This window comes from Staurois parvus, unplaced genomic scaffold, assembly GCF_062004578.1.
Source record: "Staurois parvus isolate SC_StPar_1 unplaced genomic scaffold, SC_StPar_1.0 ptg000886l, whole genome shotgun sequence".
NCBI classification, from domain to species: Eukaryota; Metazoa; Chordata; class Amphibia; order Anura; family Ranidae; genus Staurois; species Staurois parvus.
The window spans coordinates 4,726,893-4,747,336 of NW_028318682.1; the positions used below are offsets into that span (position 1 = coordinate 4,726,893).

Consider the following 20,444-nt stretch of genomic DNA (forward strand, 5'->3'; position numbering starts at 1 on the left):
AGAGACTGGGAGCCAGGCCATCTCGTCCAATATCAGTGCCTGACCTCACAAATGCACGTCTGGAAGAAGTTGAAGCTGTTATAGCTGCAAAGGGTGGGCCAACTCAATATTGTACCCTACCGACTAAGACTGGGATGCCTTTTAAGTTCATGTGCGTATATAGGCAGGCGTCCCAATATACTGTGTGTATAGGTATGTGTGTGTGTTTATATATTGAGATTTTGGAATATTTAAATTTTCTTGAGCTCTTGTACTGTAGAAGCTCACAAGGATTATAATTAACAGAAAACTCAAGTAGTTTAAAAACTTTATTTTTTTTTCTTTCTATAAACAATGCTTTATTTACTGGTATCTTGTGTTTGACTTTTCTTGGAGAGATTGAATTTCCTAGAACTCCTGCAGTTTCTCTTTCCTTGTGCCATGTCATAGCCTGCTCTTCTTTTTAAAAAAGAATGTTCTGTGCTGGCTCACCTCCTCTGCCCCTCTCCTCACCGCACCTCCCTACCTACCCATTTATGTAGCTGATGGTGGAGGAGCTGGAGTGTCATTTAAGTGACAGCTCTGAGGCTGCTGACATCACATTCAAGATGGTGGTGCCCAGAAGCAGTCTCAGGGCTTATGAAGTCTACACAGAGGACATAACATGTATAAAATGCAAATATGTATGTAAACTCTTATGAGAAGAATGTTGTTGAAATGAATGGTCTGGTGACAGGGTCTAATTTTTTTATTGTGCAGTTTTGAGAGTGAACATAAACAGCTCTTATGCTATTGGCCATAATGGTGGTTCTTCACCGTTACCAATATCTTCTCACATTTTATATTAACAGACAGGAAAAAAGGATTGGCAGCAGCATTCTATCCAGTGGATGATAATATTTCTATGGGAGAGACAGAACACACCATCGCCAATCAAACAATGGCACCAACGGGGCACAGTAACACTGAGATGGCACTGATCAGCAATATGCTGGCAGCATATTCTTTTATCACCGGTATGTAGTACTCTGTTATGAATAACACGTCTACTTTCCTCTAAACAGAATAGCCTTGTGTCTGGATACAACCTGTCTGGTGTCTGTCCCCAACAGTAGGTCAGAGGGCACTTAAAGCATAGTCATTTGTGCTTCTCCCAGGAGCTGTTCTGTTAAAGTAAATCCAAAAATCCAGTAAAATGTAATATACTTTAAATTGTTGTTGTAAGTGTTAATGTCAATTCAGAAGTTATTTAACACTGAACCCCAGGCAGATATAAAAGACGAAAATAAAGTAGTTCTGTATTCACAAAAATATCCTATCTTGATCTTTACTACATCCTATCTTGATCTTTACTACTGACTTACTATGTTGCATGCTGTCTTCCTGGATGGCTGATGACTGGTGGAGTTATAAATAAAGCAGCAAAAGAGGTGGATAAAGCACAGATTCACAGAATAAATGAAGCAGAATCAGGGAGATCCTTGCCCTGCATTTTCTCAGGTACAGCTTCCTCTCCAGCAAGGAGAACAGTGTGCAGCACAATATAGACATCACCAAATTTCTCTGCAAATCTCATAAGATGAATATTCAGAGGCTGAAGGACCTTAGATGATCTCACACTACAGATATACAGCTATGAGGAGTTCAAGACAAAAGTTTGATTTTCATTATACGGTTTGGGCAAAATTAACATTTTCTATGTCCCTTTATATTTTCCTTTAGGATAGTAATTTACTCTTGAGTTCAAGTCCATTTTAACTTGTCCAGTATTATCAATTTACAAGGCTGGGCGTTTGCAGACCTCATGGTGGTCTACAAGATTTACTCATCTGTGGCTGACCTCACTGCGCACCAGCCACAATCCAGAACAGCAGCAGAGGGCTTGATCTCCCAATGTGCTGTATCTACCAGCTGTAATCTCTCTAGTGTTATTGCAAGATCTTTTTTTTTTTTTTCCTCTAGATGAAAGCAAAGTTTTTTTTTTTTTTGGTTTTTTTTTCGGATGTCTCTAATAGGTTTTGTTTGCAGATGAGTAATGTCTCCTGGCTTCAGCTCAGCTCCAAAGGGTTTCTTTTTCCAAATATAACTGCTAGTAAAACAAACAGAGTTTTACATATTTGGAAATATTTAGTTCCTGAGACGGCAGTGTAATGGACGAGGCATTATTCACAACACAAACTGATTATCTTCTGTAGGGCCATCGGGGACAGCCGCTGCGGAGTTCAATGTAGAGATTGGTAAAGGAAAGATAAAAAGACAGATTGGTAAAGGAAAGATAAAAAGACAGGAAATTGCGTTATGCTGGTCTGTGCTCTTTTGTTTTTTCTATCTTTTTAAATCCTATAAGATTTCACTTCATAAACAAGTTGAGTTGTCTAATTAGTGGCAGGTGTGTATGAACAGATGGCGGTTGTTACAGATGGGTTTTAATATTAAAGTGGTTAGAAAGGCTCAAGGTTTTTTACCTTCATGCATTCTATGCATGAAGGTAAAAAACCTTCTGTGTGCGACAGTGCCCCCAGCCCCCTCAATACTTACCTGAGCCTTATTGCAATCCAGCGATGTAAACGGTCCTGGATCTCTGCCTTCTCATTGACAGTAGCAGGAGCCAATGGCTCCGACTTGCGGTCTCAGCCAATCACAGCCAGTCAACCAACGAGGACAGAGGGAGCGGGGCCAAGCCACCACTCCATGTGTGAATGGACACACAGAGCAGTGGGTGCCCCCACAGCAAGCTGATTGCTGTGGGGGCACCTGACAGACAGGAGGAGCCAGTAGAGCCTGCGGGGGACCCATGAAGAGGAGGATCCAGGCTACTCTGTGCAAAACCACTGCACACAGCAGGTAAATATAGACATGTTTGTTATTCTCCCCCCCCCCCCCCCAAAAAAAAAAAACAACCTCTAGAATCGCTTTAAACCTTAAAGTGGAGTTCCACCTGAAAAAAAAAAGTCAGCAGCTACAAATACTGTAGCTGCTGCGCTTTGTTAATGGCCCCGTAGTCTTCTGGGACCTGTCACATGTCCCAGAAGTCTACAAGGAGGGAGGGGGGAGGATGACGACTTCTGTTTCCGATCGCCTATGCAATCACAGTGGAAGTGGGAATGGGTACCTGTCAAATTTGGGTACCCACTCCTCAAAGGTGTCAATCCTTAATGTGGAGCGCGGGACAAAGACTTAAAGCGGAACTTACCCTTTTCGGTGAAGCTCCGTTTTAAGCCTAAAACTTTATTATTTACACTAAATATATTTTTTCTTGTTGTTGAAATGACCCTGCTTCTACAACAGGAGTGCTCAACCCATGGCCCTCTGATGTGGCCCACGATCTCAAACCAGGGAAGCGCATACCTGGGGTCGGTAACCTGATGATCGGGATCTGGGCTTGCCGATCCGCCATCCTGAAGAATCCGAATGCACTATGCTGGCCCTTGCAGCAGAGAAAGCAGGTGGAGGGAGCAGGAGCCGCATAAGCTGATGCTTCCTCTGTAGGGCCGGCTCCTGTCCCAGGCAGAGTAATACCACGTGCACTTTGCCTGGGACCTTTTTAACATCTTGGAGAGCAAGGACAGCAGAAGCTGGAGGAGGAGAATGTCAGTGTGTTAAACAAATACATTGAGCTTTTGCAGTTGGCATATTGGCACCTATTAAAGGGTTAACAACTATTAGGCTGCATTCACACTGATCCATGGATGCAGTACAGTGCACCCGTGGCTTTCCTGCGGATTAGCTGCACTTTGCCATAGACTTCTATTATATCCTGTGGGTTTGGTGCACTTTGGTGAATGCAGGAATTATGGTGTGCTTTCAGAAAGTGCACCAAACCTGCAGAATATAATAAAAGTCTATGGCAAAGTGCAGCTAATCCGCAGGAAAGCCACAGGTGCACTGCACCCGTGATGCAGGTAAATCTCAGCACACCAGTGTGAAAGCTGCTTTATAGAGGGCTTAGGACAGTATGAGCTCATTTGCGGTTGGGGGGGGGTAAAACCCCATAGTTGAGATGTGTTTTTACACCCCCCCCCTTTCAACCACTGGTGTAGCAACCCCCGCCCCGTGCTTCAGGGGGCCTGTGAGGCCTCCCTGTCACATTTTGTTTTACACTTGGACAAGGTGGGGTGGCAGGGGCGGCATATAAAGAAACTGATCCTCCACATTCTCCTCCTGCAACCACTGAAAGCCGGCTTCTCCTCCTCCTTCCTCCCACCGGCATTCAGCGGCTTTAGGAGGAAAATGTTCATTCTGCTATTCAAAATAAAAAAAAAAGTAAAATTCTGAACCATTTCACTTCATTGTTACCCGCGACCGGTTACCAAATCACTTAAGTGGCCCTCACTCTTGAAAAGGCTGAGCGCCCCTGCTTGTCCATAGAAAGTGGTCTGCTGACCTTACATGATGTATATTCTCTTCCTGGAAAGGCTTACGTAGACCCAGGCTGGAAACCACTGCTGGTGCCACCATCTAGTTTTCAAATTTGGCTAACGCACCGGACTTAAGCCTAGTAAACACGGGAGGAATGGTGATTGTAAGAAAAACACATCCTGCACTACACAGGTCAAATGCTCCGTATGTCTAGGAGTAGAGGAACAAGCAGTATTGCTTAGCCTGATTTACCATTCCAGTAGGCTCCAGCACTGTCCTCTCCCTCTTAGAGCTCTGGGCATTCCCTCTGGGTTGTCATGTATAATGCAGGGCTATTGACCCTGCATAGTATGTGGTGGGGCAAACCTGCGACTGCAAGCATGCTTAGGGAGGAGGCTGTAGGGCTCAGTTGCACAGCTAGAAGGACCCAGTGGGAGCCAGGAGTAAGGAAAGTACTACTCCTTATACTTTGCATTTCAGTCTGTGGGCTAAACAAAATCTGACCCACCATAAATCGCTACACTGCTCTATGCAGTTACGTATAGCTAGAAGGAGTAAACAATCAGATTTAAAACCCAGTTGAACTATCCATTTACATCAACTAAATACTTTCCAGGAGTATCAAAATTAAAGGTGTTCAAAATTTTACAGTTTTTTTTTTTTTCCTATACACATCTAGTAAATTGTAGCTTGGAATGACAAATCTTCCACTTTGGCTGCTGTATATTGACTGCCGGCTGTCAAAATACCTGAACATTGTCTGCATCTGATTGGATGCAGACGCTGGTCAGCCAAAAATTTTCCACCTGAAGCCTTTGATTTTTCAGTTTGCGAGATGTAGTGTGGGAGGGGGCTGACAGGGCCACTAAGTGCTCGTTCACACTTGACTGTTTTACCAACTCTTGCCAAACGCCCCTATAGCGTTTGGCAAGTGTTGGTCCGGCGTTTGCGGAGCGTTTTTTCAGCGGCGGTTGCTAGGCGTTTGCCGAGCGTTAAAAATGCCCTACAAATGCCTATAATGAAGTTTGAATGGTGTTACCGCTCCGCAAATGCCCCGCAACTGCGTCGCAACCGCCGGCCGGGCGTTTGCGGAGTGGCACCATAGACTAGAATAGGAGGCTTCAACACCTGATTCAAACAGAGGCATACGTTTTGCCGCGATGCTAACGCTGCCGTTAGAACAGCACCATGTGCTGCAATGTGTCCGAGGCGTTTGGGAAGCGATAAAAACGCTTCCCAAACGCCTTTCTGCCGCCTGCACACAACGCTAGTGTCAACGTAGCCTAACTGAGTGAATCTGAACTGATTCATTAGAAGCCAGATGAAATTGGCTCCCTGTATGGCTAGCTTTACACATTTAACTCTTACAGTAAAGGGCAAGACTGCAAGATCATTTTTTTCCAGCCCAGAATTTGGCTTTAAATTCCTATTCGAGCATATTATATAAATAATGATGATTATAAGGGAAAGTAACGATGTTCCTTTATGGGAGTCAGTCCATTTTGTGTTTTTTTTTTTTTTTTTTTCACAATTTAATTTTTTTTGGTGGTGGCAGCAGGGCAACAGCTAGCAAGTGATGCATGTGCCTAGGATTCAGATATTGCAGGGTATAATCTACAAAAAAGAAAACACCGCTCCACCTTTATGCAGCAGGATTCGTCCAACACTCCATACACAGAGGTGCTTGCCCCCGGAAACAGCAGAAAATCAAAGGAAATGGCTGCACACTCCACTGAGATGTGTGGATTTATTAGACAAAATTAGTGAACATGTATCACAACATAAGCACACAAATGATGATACAGTAAGGAGAAAAGTTGATGCGTTTCACGCTCCGTAGCACTTATAACATATGAATAAGTGCTACAGAGCGTGAAATGTGTCAGCTTTTCTCCTTGTTGGATCCTTATTTGTGTGCTTCTGTTGTGATACAAGGAGAAAAGTTGACATGTTTCATGCTCTGTAGCACTTATAACCTATGAATAAGCGCTACGGAGCGTGAAACGTGTCAGCTTTTCCCCTTGTTGGATCCTCATTTTTGTGCTTCTGTTGTGATACATGTTTGCTAATTTTGGCCAATAAATCCACACGACAGTGGAGTGTGCACACATTTCCTTAGATTATACCCTGAAAATCAACCTTTTCTCTTTCCTTGTGCCAAGGCATGCTGGCATATCCTGCAGATGGAAACTATCTGATTTTGTTTCTTTTTTTCTATCATTCATAAGAGCTTTCCAAATGCCCCATGTACATGAGCCCTAATAATAATAATCTGACTGCTGGAAAACGTAGGTTAAAAAAAGTCAGTTTAGCTGCATTTATGCGCGCTTGCGTTTTGAAGCGTTTTTAAAAGAGAGCCTCAGGAGACCTTCTCAAATGTCCAGAATGCACTGAAAAATAGTAAATAATTAACAATTTCAGATATTTTGAGAGAAATAGAGGGAGCAGAAGCAGAGAGAGCAGTATGTGTTGAGATGACCTGTCTTTTCTGGTTGTATTCACTATGGATCCCATCATGAGCATAATGCGGCACGTTCTACCATTTTTTCCTTCACGTGAAACCTGGAACTGACTGCGTTGGTGTACCGGGTCCATTTGAATACATGGAAAACACTTTGCATGCATCTCTGATGATGAAAAACGGCTCTGGACAGCATCTGGATATGGAACAGTTAAAAAAACGCTTCTAAACGCAAATGCCTATAAAGGTGGTTAACCAAGTTTACAAGTGTTTGAAATGCCGGTAAAATCTACTCCTGAACGCAAGTTTGGTGCGTTCCAAAAAAAAAAGACTGTAAACCCAACTGCTTGTAAACGACGATGTGTAGATGGACACATAGGAAGACATTAGGGAGAGTTCAGGGGCTGCTGAAGAAAACGCTGAACAGCTCCTGATCGTCCATTTATCAGCTGCAGTGTACATGAGCCCTTATACAGGATTTATATAGCGCCAATAGTTTGCTCAGCACTTTACAATATAAAGGGAGACAATACAGCAACAATAGATGGTAAAAAAGAAATTTCTTAAACCATGCCTTTGCCAGCAATAAAAAATAATCATGAAATAACGGCCATGTGCACTTTTGGCATTGCTAATCAAAGCTCCTGCACCTGCTGCTCTATTACTGTTCTGTATAAGACGCTGTGCACAGCTGTCTCCCACCCATAAATACTCCGGCATTCCTTCACGAGCAGCAAAACCCCATTTACTAGCTGGACTTGCTGGATGTATTTATTTCCATGTTACAAGCCCCAAGCAGTGACCCCAGATCAGCAGCTGTTGGGTGGGCGCCCGAACATGAAAGTATAGTATGACTGCCATAGACTGTCATGTTGTAACTAATGTCACCTGAAGACCTCACCACTCTTGTCCCTGACATTTTTCTGGTATAAATAGGCTTTCATTCTCTAGGCTCTCTTTCACCATGTTAGTTAGCTTCTGTTGGCATCCAAAGACCACCAAAATCTGACCCACCATAAATAACTACATACAGGAGTTGTACTTCAGGCATATAGCCATGTATAGCTAGAAGGAATAAACAACGATGAGATTTAAAACCCAATTGAACTTTCCGTTTGCTAAAGAAAACTACGATTTTGAACACCTTTTATTTTGGTGCTCCTGTAAAGTATTTCGCTGATGCAAACAGCCACATCGTGAGCAGAAAAGCCCGTCCCCTGCTTGCATTCTGCAGAAAAGGACCTATGCTCTGGGTGTGGCAGCAGTGGCCTCTTTGCAGAAGTCGGGCGCCCCTTGCGGAGTCGGACCTCTAATGTTGTCTGCAAAGCTTATGCTCACTGCTCATTAGAGAGCTCTAGCTCTGAATCAGCAAAGGATGCGGTGGACCTCTGCAGACAGACCAGAGCTTCCTCACAGAAAGCAAATGTCCTTCTCTACAGCATTTGGCAGGGGACAGGCTTTTCAACTCAGGCTGGGGCTACTTTCTATAGAAAACAAACCATAAGATTTATAATCAAGGAATAAATGGTGAGCGCAAGACAAAAAAGTAAAGCAGCTAGCAAAGCCTCTGTCTCCAACAAAACACTATAATATCAATGTGCAGCGCTAATACAAATGTGTGTTCTAATCAACGATGACCAGTGTGATTGTAAAAAAGAAAGGACACATCATAAAAAAGAAATCGGGAAATAGGGAGGAGGCTACGTGCTGACGTCACGCCGCCGCGTCCACGTGATGGTCCGGCGGCCATCTTTGTAAGTGCTTTTTATCCATTGATGATTTTATGGCCCATGTGGTTGCTATCTTTTTAATAAAACATACTACACTATATGATACTGTCTCCAGGCTCGGTCTATGAGCTTGCCCTCTAGGAGGAATCCCTTTCCTTGGTTCACCGTGGGCTGGAGATGGAGACTTGGCTACTCTACTTTTGATCATTTGGTGTATCATTGGCTTCTGGAGAGATTCCACCTTCAACTGGGTCACCGGCAGGAGGAACAAGCAGGAACACCCCTTAGTGTCATTCCTCTCTAGGCTTGCTTGCTTGCTTGCTACTTACGTCTGGTGAGTGCATTATGGTGGAGGTGCAGTGCAGAAGTCACAGAAGTCACTACATTTTGTTGATTTGATCACATCACTATTTTTGGGATTATTATGATATTTAGAGGACTTATACATTTTCATTTGTTATACCTTCCATTTTGTTTCTTCATTGGAGTATTCACTATTCCCTATTTCTTTTTTATGATGTTTCCTTTCTTTTTTACAATCACACTGGTCATCGTTGATTATAAACCATAATATTTCAAACACCTTTTTGTTTGAAGCCCCTGAAATGTACTGTATGTAGCTGATTAAGGGCTGGTTCACACTAGGAACTGCATGCGAGTCATGCTGCTGTTCCTGAGAGATTCACATACAGTTCTGTGCAGTGCGATTTCAGCCCATTCTATTTGAATGGGCTAAAATTGCACAGCCCTGTACCAAAAGTAGTGCATGCACTACTTTTGAACACACTGCAACCATGCGATCCCTTGCTGACGATTGCACTACGTAGGGTGTCATTAAAGTGTTACTAAACCCAGGACCCTGCATTCACTATATCTAGTCTCAGTACACAGAACATGAAAATGCGATTATTGTAGTAAATATAAACTGCTAAATACCTTTTCTCATCAGCAGTTAGAAGTCTTGTGACTTCTATCAGTGTTCAGCAGAGTACTGGTTGAAGTTTGGAAGAGGAGTTTTCTTTCTGCTCTAGGAGGATGCAGAACCCCTGACCTCTGTCTGGACTGTGCTGATTACATGCACTCTCCCAAGAAAATAAAAATATCACTAGAGCATGTGCAGAATGGCTAGGGGTTCAGTCTGTCTCATCAGGACATAAGTGGATATTTGAACAAGAGGAGGAGCAGAGAAGACAGGATCAAATGGCCTTTTTACACAATGCAAAGGATTAACCCCTTAGGTTCCACAGTGAGTATAACAAGCATGCTTTACTGCATATACAGACTGATTTTACTGTTGTGGGCTTAGTAACACTTTAACTTTGCACTGATACCTGCTGCAGATCGCAAGGGCAGTGCAAATTGAATGTTGTGCAAGAAAGTGGCACAGAACGCGGGTTTCCCGCACCGCGTTCTAGTGTGAATGGGCCCTTAAACGTAAGCTTTAAAGCACATGTAAACCATAAATGAATTTAGTGTGTTAAACATGGTGTATCATAAATAATTGTAATTTTTTAAATTACTATTTTTACACCTTTTAATTATTTTCAATGACCACCTATTCACAGTTCTAGGCATATATGCCTGTTGCTATTGTCAAGGGGTTAATAAAAACAGCAGATTTAAAAATATTTTAAATTATGCTTTAAATTACATTGCCATGTTAAAGACTTAGATAAGATTTTAGTGATTGGGTTTACATGTACTTTAATTTAATTTAGATGTATGCATCACATGAGTAAGGACTAGGTAGTAGATGAGTAGATATTAGAAGATCAGGGATGTCAGACTCAAAATGTCTTATTTAGTGACTTCCAAAATGTTCTGTTTGTGTTTTACCATCCAAAGTTAAATGTCAAATATCTAACTTCATTAGCAGCTCTTTTACAGATATTAAAGCCGGTCAGATTATTATGTTTTTGACGCAAGGCTCTAATGCTTATTTAGTCTAGGGGCATGTCATACATTACTTACCTAATTTCTCAGTCCCTCAGGCTTCCTCCCCTCCAGTTCTGGTATTCATGACCAGTGCCACAAAGTCACTCCTGGGGAAGAGAGGAATAAGGTAAGCGTTCCTATGTGTTGCATCACACTGGACTAAATGGGCATTAGAACCATACTGTACTAGAAAGGAGGCTTCTAAAAACCATATATTTTATAACCTGACCAAAGTTCAGCTTTAAGTTTTCATACTTGGTTTAGCACTAATGCGATAAATAATGAAGATGACACAACCCAAATTTTACTTGAATTACTCCTGGAACTGTTTGCTGGCCAGTTTTACACTACATAAAACACATCTGTGTTTACTTACATCTCTCTATAAACCCTTCTAAAGCTTCAACACGTTTTGCTGAACTTCAGTCTGCTTTCTTCTCGTAAAGATAGCAAAATCTTTGGTTGGTTTCATCAAAGCCATATTTCACATCACTTGTGGAAATAAATATGGTCTTCTGCCTGTTTGACCCTCAATGCATCCTAAAATGGTTTTCTTGAATGTCATGTCCTCTTGTTTAGTCCAAGATAAATAATATACTGAATGAACTCATAGCTAAGACCCCAGACACACCAGTGTCTTTTAGCCCATTTTACCACTGTCCTTGTGTTTAGCAAACCAATGGATGAGTCTACCAGTGCTTAGTAAAGGCAACATGAAAAAACATCTGTTTTCAAAGTGGAGTTCCCAGTGATGTCTCCAATAACCTCAGTTTGAGCTAGAAGTGATTTTCTTGTAGGTTGTTTATCTCCACTTTTCCCAAAATGACCAGAGGCTGTTCAACATTCCTCTATAGATCCTCTTTAGCAGGGGTCCCCAAACATTCTAATCTGGCAGGCTTATTGCACCCAAGTCGATCCACTAACTTGGGTACAACCAGCCCGTTGGATTATTTGATATTCGATTACTGCTGCTAGCAGTAACCATTGTCTGCCTGCTGTGAAGGGACCCCGAGCCCCCCCACTGGCAAAACACAATAGTATTGATGGGGGAATGTCTCCTACAGCGCTGACTGCTTGATTCCCCCATCAACACAATTTTATTTGTCATACTTACCTAAAGTGGATACAGCATTGGTCCAATGTAGCATCTGTCCCCCACCGGCTTAATGGAGCTCTCACAGCCTCCCTGAGCAGAGAGCGATGACTGTCAGTCACTCCTGTCTGGTCTGCTCCCCATGCTCACTGGAGCGCTGGGCTATGGAGGGGGAGTGAGTGGCTGGCTCAGGCTCTCAGCGGCTCGATGAGAGGCCGAGCAAGGTGCCACTCCAGACTCTGGGGTGGATCCCGACTTTGAAGTCAGGATCTTTCACCAGCCTGGACCGGCTGAGTGACTTCAACCGACAGCAGGCTTCAGCCAGCTGAAAATGGGTCACATGAGTGCAGAACGAACTGCACTCCTGTGGTCCACAGAAGTACAGCCAAAAGAGCTTTGGCTGTACTTCTCCTTTTTAAGCACCACTTTCCAATTGGTGATTCAAAAATCATCAGTATTCATTACATGCCGTATGTGCCTCCGCCAAACAGGTGAAAAACATGCTCACCTCCTTCTTAGACCTCATAAACAGGTCATAACTCGTTCATTACACTTTCCAGTAAATGCATCAACTGTATTCAATGGGAAACCTCCTTCACTGATCCTCCTCTTGGTTAGATTCAAAGTAATCTCCCACATCCAATATGCAGACATCACACAATATGGGTACTATAAAACAAGAAAGCAGAACCATAGTGCTCTCTATTTTTACCTTTATTTGTGCCCACAAAGACTATAAAAACAGCAAGACTCTTAATGTTTCTAATGGTCATAGCTCTCCATATAATAATCCAAGCTAGCCGTGGGGTGACGTCAAGGGCTCAGCTCCTGCCTCCTATATGCGGTATACCCTGTGATTTGGGCTTCTTCAGAAAAAATAATTCAAGTGACATGGTCTGGTGAGTTGCACTGAATAAATGCAGCATATCAGCATTTTTATGCAGAGCACCTCACCACAGCATTGTGGTATGAACATGGCACATAGAAAACAATTGTTTTCTCTGTGCCTTGGCACCGAGTCTTTGTTGATCTGTACAGATTACTCTACAGGATAGTTTGCACAGCTCTTTACAAAATGAAGGCAGACATTACAGTTACAATACAATTTGATACAAGAGGAATCCGAGGACCCTGCTTGTTGGAGCTTACAATCTAAGAGGGAGAGTCAAGTGATACAAAAGGTAATAAACTGTGGGGGAGCTGATGGAGAAAGGAAAAAGACCGTATTAGTTACAAGCAGAATAGCCTTTGCGTAAAGGGGAATAGAGTAGTAGATAGTCTGACAAACTGGGGTAAGGCATTCCAGAAGAAGGGAGAGGCTCTGAAGAAGTCCTGGAGATGAGAATGGGAGGAGGTGACAAGGGAGCTAGAAAGCAGGAGGTCTTGTATGGACCATGTAGAGTGGTTTGGTTGGTATTTTGAGACCAGGTTAGTGATGTAGCTGCAGATCGATGCAGGTGGTATGAGCAAACCGTTAATGGCACAGATTTATACAGCTCTGTATTTTATACATCCTTTGACAGATAAATCTGATCCCATTTACGTGTTTCGAAAAGAGATCTCAAAAGCCCAACTCTCCTTACAGTACTTTAGCAAGATTGAAGGCTCTGCACAAAAGTTGCAGACAGTCATAAAATAGAGACCAACAAATTTAGAAAAAAGTTCAATACAGTAAAAAAAAAAGTAAAAATATGAAAACTTGGAATTGAACCTTTTATAAATTAGGCCCAGAGAAGATTAGATTTTGTTTGTCCCAGATCTAATGGCAAGCTGTAAAATAAGGATTTCTTAAATTTCAGATGCAGGGCAAGAGAAACGTAGGAAACAATCGTCCCTGTTATCTTCGATTACACGTCTTCCTATGGGGTCTGTATTCCATTTTACTCCTAGTTTTAATATTACACGACAGGACGTTGTGTACTGAAGTTCACTTTATGAAGTTCCCAAGTGCTCCATTTGTCGTCTAATCTGTTCTCAGGCTGTTTGCTAGACGGCTGCAGCACAGGAAAGGCTAGATCACTGAGATGCTGTAGAGAAAAGCGAGGAACACAGTAAAATGTAAATGATAAATCAAACCTTGATCGCACTGGAATTAATTTTTGGTGGTCTGGGCATGGAGCCAGCGTAGTTCCTCTAAGCGAATATATGTTGTTTGGGATTAAGTTTCATTCTTTGGAATGGACGGGATGCAAGTGACACAATCAGATACGTCAAATACTAAGACAAAACCGGTTGAGGCTATATTTTCTCCAGGCTTTTAGAAGAGACTTTTGTGTTTTCAACTGAATTGCTGTAAATCTAGAACTAAGTCTCAGGGGACCTCTTGGCACTGTTCCCAAAGTAGTAACACTATTTTCTTTGTAGGCACAAGGTTTGAAGAGCTCCTGTAATCCAAGCAATGTATATTTGAAAGTATATCAACAACAAAAATAGAAAGTGTTAGAGTAGAGAATGGTTGAAACCCATGTCTTTTTTTTTTTTTTCTTCTTCTGCTCTCTGTGGCAAGAAGTGAAGGGAAATCTCCCCAATGAGACACAGAGATGCAACAGGAAGTGGGGAAAAAATCCCTCCAAAATTTGGAGAAATTTTAGACGGTTGTTTTCCATGTCCCCATTGCTAATCAGGATACTTTTTTCCAGGACAGCTAAGGCTCAATCCAAAACTAATAAAATATTTTGGCTTTAGATGGAAGCCAAACAGAGCAGCAGCACTGGAGTCTAAGACCAGTCAATGAAAGTTCCAAAACAGTTGAAGACTATGGACATCTTTCCGAGCCCCAAGTGACAACACTAGGGTAGTGAGTCATGAGCAAATGCATACCTGGAAGTGATGGGTATTTTACCTCTGTTCTGGAGGCCAAACAAAATGGCACTGTAGTGAGGAAAGTTGGCTACATATGCTGGAGGGAAAAGGAGGGGGGGGGTGTGTGTTAAAGCATATCAACTCAAAAACATATATACAGTATATTGCAGCTTACTGGTCCTTAGATGTGGTGGCATTCTTTAATGTTTTTCTTTCCTTTATTTACCTGGTGAAACCTTTTCCTGTCCTAGGGTGACTGCTCCTCTATAGACATTGTGGTGAGTGTGAGTTGAGTTGTCACCCTAGGTTGCTCTCCTGAACTGGACTACAAACGCCACCCCTTCTTCCCATTTCCTTTATCATAGGTAAGGCTTTTTCTTTTTTTTTTTTTTTTTTTTAATTTACAGAAGAAAACGTGGAAAGCTGATAACATTATTTGACATTTCAGTTCAGCACACAGGAAGTTACAAGGATTTCAATCAGGATCAACAAGTACTTTTATGTACTTGTCAAAAATGTACATAACCTGAAAAAAGAAAACTAATGCAGTCACCAAATCTAGGGAATGGTAAAGTGCAATTCATTACATTTTGTTCTTGGTTTTTTTGGGTTTAGCCTACATGGCTCCTATACTTTGCTCTACGTGTGCAAAGGAAAGCATATCTAGATTTATGTATTTGTGCTCTTTAATTCATATTTTGCTTCAATGTAACAGAGCAATGAATCTAAGCAGTCCTTAATTCAAATGGTAACTTTGCTTTTTCCTTTTTTGACACATTCTTTCTATCTACTTGTTTGCAGAAAACCCAGAAAGAGCAGCTTTGTATTTTGTATCTGGAGTGTGCATTGGTCTCATTTTGACACTCGTGGCTCTAGTAATGAGGATATCCTGTCAGACCGACTGTAAAAGGTCCACAGTGAAGAAGACTCCCAAGAAGCAGGAGAGTGACAGTGACAGCAGCGATAGCGATGATGACTCGGACACCACATCTGACCTGTCTGCCAGAAGGCATCGGCGCTTTGAGAGGACTTTAAACATGAATGTTTTCACCTCTGCTGAGGAACTGGAGAGGGCACAAAGGCTCGAAGAGAGGGAACGTATTATCCGGGAGATCTGGATGAACGGCCAACCGGACATCCCAGGGACAAGGAGCCTGAACCGCTATTATTAGGAAGGTTTTTGTGCCAACTGCACACTTTGGTGAACAATGAAAAGCTTGTGTTTATGAGAGACTTTGTCAGGAAGTGCACGGAAATTCATTATTTATGAACTTTGCAGTTCCTCAATACTATGACCCTCAGGATATGAGAATGAGGGCAACCTTACTCCTTGCTATTAGCTAGGAGCAGTGACAAACACTTTGTGAGACTCTTCTGAGACTGTAATAATGCTTGAGGCTGGTCCTTGATGACACTCTGAGTTCTGAAACAAAGCAAGAGACTTGGAAAACTCAACCAGCATGGACAATGCAATGCAAGAGCTTCTTGCTAACATATGGGCATTTTTTGGGGGTTGGAGGGGGGTATGGAAGGACTCTTGATGTTTCCTACAAACAAAAAATCATCATGGTGATTATCTGTGCTATTTAATAGGTGTTTGAAATCTTCCTTTGTTTGGCAGCATTTACAACTGACACCTCAGGGATGAAATCCTTCAGTAGTTTGGCTCACAAGTGGTAGGTGTGGGAGGCACTTCACCCTTCAGCTCTTCAGGGGCTACAAGACTGAGCAAGCCCTTCCAGTTAGCAGGACTTGTAATTTCTCATTAGTTGAAGGAACTGCATGCTGCCCATATCTGATGTATGGTGTTATGAGCAGAACTGGGTTTACATTGTTGGGACCTTTAGGCAAAATATTATGGGCACACTTGCAAAACACTCCCAACCTGGCTGACTGGTAATTAGTATCAGTGATGAGTTTGTCTGTTCAACCTGTCCAACTGTAAAGGGGCTCGGAAACAAGTGATTCCAGTCTTATGATGAGACTTGATAGGCAGCATAGTGGTAGGCCTTCTCTTTCCTGATGAACATCTGTGGTGATCAGACCAAACCAGACCCTGCTATGAACATTTGTTTATAGGCCATCTCCACTGACACCATAAAACTCTTCATCTTTCACTAGGCACTTCAATCACTTGCTGATTTCCTACCTCCTTGGAGGCTTCAATGTCTAGTGATGTGGTCATAATGAATGGGAGATTATTGCACAGCTCGATTCCTCAAGTAGGGTCCGCTGTGGATATTCAATGCCATCATTTGCTTTTGTACTGACTACAGCAGTTTATGAGAAATGGGAATTCCCCTGCACAATGAACACTGCATAGCCAATGGCTTTTACATAAATCTTCAAGCTGTTGGAATACTTTTCAGGGCATATTTGCAAATCATCAGTTTGTCAATATGGCGAAGAAACCAAGTGTTTCAAAAGCTTTTATTTTGTAAGAGCATCTATAGTGGTTTTCTACAGATTTTCTTTAGCATGTATGTAAACCCTCACCTTCTACAACAACCCATTCAGTTTAAAATAGAGAAGGTAAAACAATTGTGTAAACCTATAAACAAAAATTATAAATACCTTTTTTATTCTCTTTTTCATACTGTAAGTGATCACATACCCTCTGTTCCCAGCGACATAAGGATCTTACAGAGCTCAGGGAGGAGAAGCAGCAGCAGTACACTGATCTTCCCAGAGAATGGCTGTGCAAGGGGGGCATGTCAGCAGAAGTCTGATCAGTGGTGGAAAGCAGGCAGAGTTCTCAGTACAGTTAGAGAACTGACTACACTGTGCTCTTATGCCCAGGGTGGTCAGTTTTATTAAAATAAATAAAATAGGACTTCAGAGGGACTGGCAGGAACACCGGGAATTTCGCACAAAGGAAGCAATACAAACAGACCAGGATAATTTTTCATACAGGTACATGGTGCAACAGGTACATATCAGATATATGAAACATTAGGTTTACATATTCTCTAAAGCCAGCAAGTGGAGCTCTAGTATCTTTCTTAGGTTTAGCATTTTATCTCTGCTGATACAAGGCTAAAAGAAGCCCTATATTTACATAACTTTACAAGTCATCTCAGTAGTAACTTATCCTTTATCAGATGGTTGAGTTGGAGGTTTTAGGTCCCATTCACAACACAACACACATTTTCTTGAGTTGATGCTGTTGCAGTACACTGCGTTAGGCACCCAAACGCACTATAACATAGGTGCTGTTTACATTTTAACGCAGTGAAGTGCATCACACAGGACACCGTGCCTTGTTCTGTCCTGTGGTGTGTTGCAGGGCATATATGTTGTGAAGGTCCATTTGGGTGCTATTTAAAGACTCAAATGTGAAATGGTGTGACTGGAGATCAGTCAACGCCCATCCCAGAGGAAATGTAGATCAAAAAATGGTGCGTGGCAGGGATGTTGAAGGAGAAAAACACACAAATTTAAAAAAAACAAAAAAAAAACTACTTTATTCAATATGTATTAAGCTAAAAACACAAACAGGCTCATAATTAAGATGTGAACAATAACCAAAAGAGAGCCAGTTGACCATATGATGTAATATAGAACCCCTTAAATATAGAATAGGCTGGGGAATTGGTCACAGTCCAGATAGTGTAGTTCCTATGTCCAGTGGGTTTTGAGACTGAAGCTCTTCTTCAGTGACAGTCCCGGAACCTTGGCATTCAAAAATGGACACTCAATGCCAATTAATACAGATATCAGTATGAAACATGACATTGTTATTCACTATTATATGCTATTCACAAGAAATAGTACACAGCACACCACGGTATGTAACATTTATTATTGCATGTTGTGGTAATGTGCACTTTTCAGCAACAGCCTGGTGTGAATGAGACCTCAGCTAAAAAGCAATGCAAAGACTTTTCTTTGTCACTTTATCTAATTTATATTGCTCTGGGAATCCTTTATCTTTTAATCACGATCCTCTTTAAAGCCCAACTGTGACCTTCACTCCCCTGTGTGTTATGCTTTTTTTTTTTTTTTTAATCTCATACTTACCGATTTTTCAATTTTCTTTAAGCTATTCACATGACTTTAGGCTGGTCAGGTGATGCAGGATCCTGTTTGCCTCTTCCTTAATGGTGGGCAGTCCTTAATGAAGCCGAGAGTGCCGGTGACATGAGGACTTCAGAATTTCTCTTTGCCTTTACAACCTTGTGCAGGGTACATGTTGATGCTCTATTTAGAGATCCACAGTGCCCTGTACTTACAGTATGTCCTCAATCATCCGAGTTGAATCATGCTGGGCGTTATTCAGCCTGGAAGACAGGACATTCAGTGGGGAAAATAAATTACTGTAGGGGAATTAAAATTACTGTTGGGAAAAGCAAAAGCTGCTTTTCTTTTTTTATTTAGTCCGGCTGGGGGCCCATTTGATACATTTTCCCCAGAGTTCGGCTTCAAGTTTGCATTAAAAGACAAGTTCACCTTTCATAACATAATACATGTTACACCCTCAACATGGGTGTAACATGTAGCATGTTACGATTGAACCGGCTTCTGCACCCCCCTCCCCTCGATCCCTGATCTTCTCCTCTCCGTTAGCTGTCACAATTTAAAAAAAGCGGCTTGCGGGGCTCCGCCCACCCGGCCGTGGCACTCATTCACAGTATTCCGTGTATGTAAAAACTTTGCAGCTGTCGGCTTGTAGTTTTCAATGAAATACCACAGCGCTCCACAACTCCTAGTATCTGCTTTCCTGTATGGGATGTACGAGCAAGCAAATATACTGACCGGTCAGGGAGAGACCTGCATGGCACCAGCAATCTCCTGATCACTGGTGCAATGCTTTACAGACTCCAGAAACAAAAAATAATAAATGTACATTTTTTTTACCTGCAAAAAAGTGCTTTTATTATTTTTTGTTAAAAGGTGAACTTATCCTTTACGTTTAAAGGAAAATTCCTGAAAAAGGTGGATTTTCACTATTGCTTTGTGTATCTTCTGTATACTGGCTTTGATGGGATACTCCTTAGCTCCCTGTTTTGCTCCAGTGAGACATCTGCAGTTACAGGTTTCACTCTTTGCAAAATCTACCAATGACATCTGATATTGTGTTATGATAAAATACAATAATTACTATAAGAGCAAGAGACTTAATAGAGGCTTAATTAGTCAAATAGAGAGTTTCCATATTTTATTGGAAATCCCAATGGACGAGTGCCTCCAGTTCCCAACTGTAAACCCAGTTCTATTTTATGGGTAGAATTCATGGAAACAAGATCTCCATGTGTTGTGTCAGAAGCTAACAACCTCAGAGAGGTTGCATCTTTTCATTTTTATAATATATATATAGAAGTATTTTGGAAATGCTGCACAATGTTGTGCCTTATCGAGTATCTTGTTTGTTGAGCAATGTTTCCCTATGGAATGCACACTATTTTTATATATTTTATTAAAGGAGAATAAAATGTATTTGTATGTTGAACAATGAGAGACCAAATTTGGCCAAAGGATGAAACCAATAAAATAAAATGGTTTTGTATTTCATTATTAAGTCTTGTGTCACAGCACAGGTGCTGCACATCCAATAGTTGTGTATTTCATAAAGCACTGAGGTCCATGAAGGGTTTAGAGTGAACTAAAATTACTTGCAAAGGTTGACGCGTTTCAGCTTAACAAGCCTTAGTCTTAGGTTAGGAAAAGGCTTGTTAAGCCAAAACACATCAACCTTTTGTACCTGTGATGTTTTTACTGTGGTCGATTGAATAAAAGGAAGATTTTAGAGCAGTGGCGGTTGTGTGGATCAATTTCATTCATCTGACTCTTCAACAGACAAGCAACTGTAGATCACGCACTTGCCTAACTCTTGATATGAACATTGGATGGGTAGTAGCACCTATTCTTCATTCTACAACCCCCAAGATATGAAAATTTTAATTACATTCTAAAAACAGCACCAACTGTAGGAAGAACATGGTATTGCAACCCATCAAATGCAAAACTCCAAAGACTACATTTTCATGACTTTTAGTCCCTAATTAACCGTCTTTTTTTTTTTTTTTTTTTAATTCTTAGTTTTAGCACTGCTGATCACCTCTAATCTCTTTCAGCCACTTCCATT

The 20,444-nt window shown here is 41.7% G+C and overlaps 1 protein-coding gene across 2 annotated transcripts in view; it reads left to right on the top strand.

Annotated features, from left to right (window-relative positions):
* EVA1A (eva-1 homolog A, regulator of programmed cell death) overlaps nt 1-20,110 on the top strand; it is a 576,027-nt gene extending 555,917 nt beyond the window's left edge. For both annotated transcript variants that reach the window (XM_089656121.1, XM_089656120.1), the window contains 2 exons: nt 831-995; nt 15,161-20,110. In XM_089656121.1, the coding sequence (XP_089512247.1) occupies nt 831-995; nt 15,161-15,531 (536 nt within the window). In that variant the 3' untranslated portion in view covers nt 15,532-20,110. The remainder of the gene's footprint in view (nt 1-830; nt 996-15,160) is intronic.
* Nucleotides 20,111-20,444: the final 334 nt, after the last annotated feature.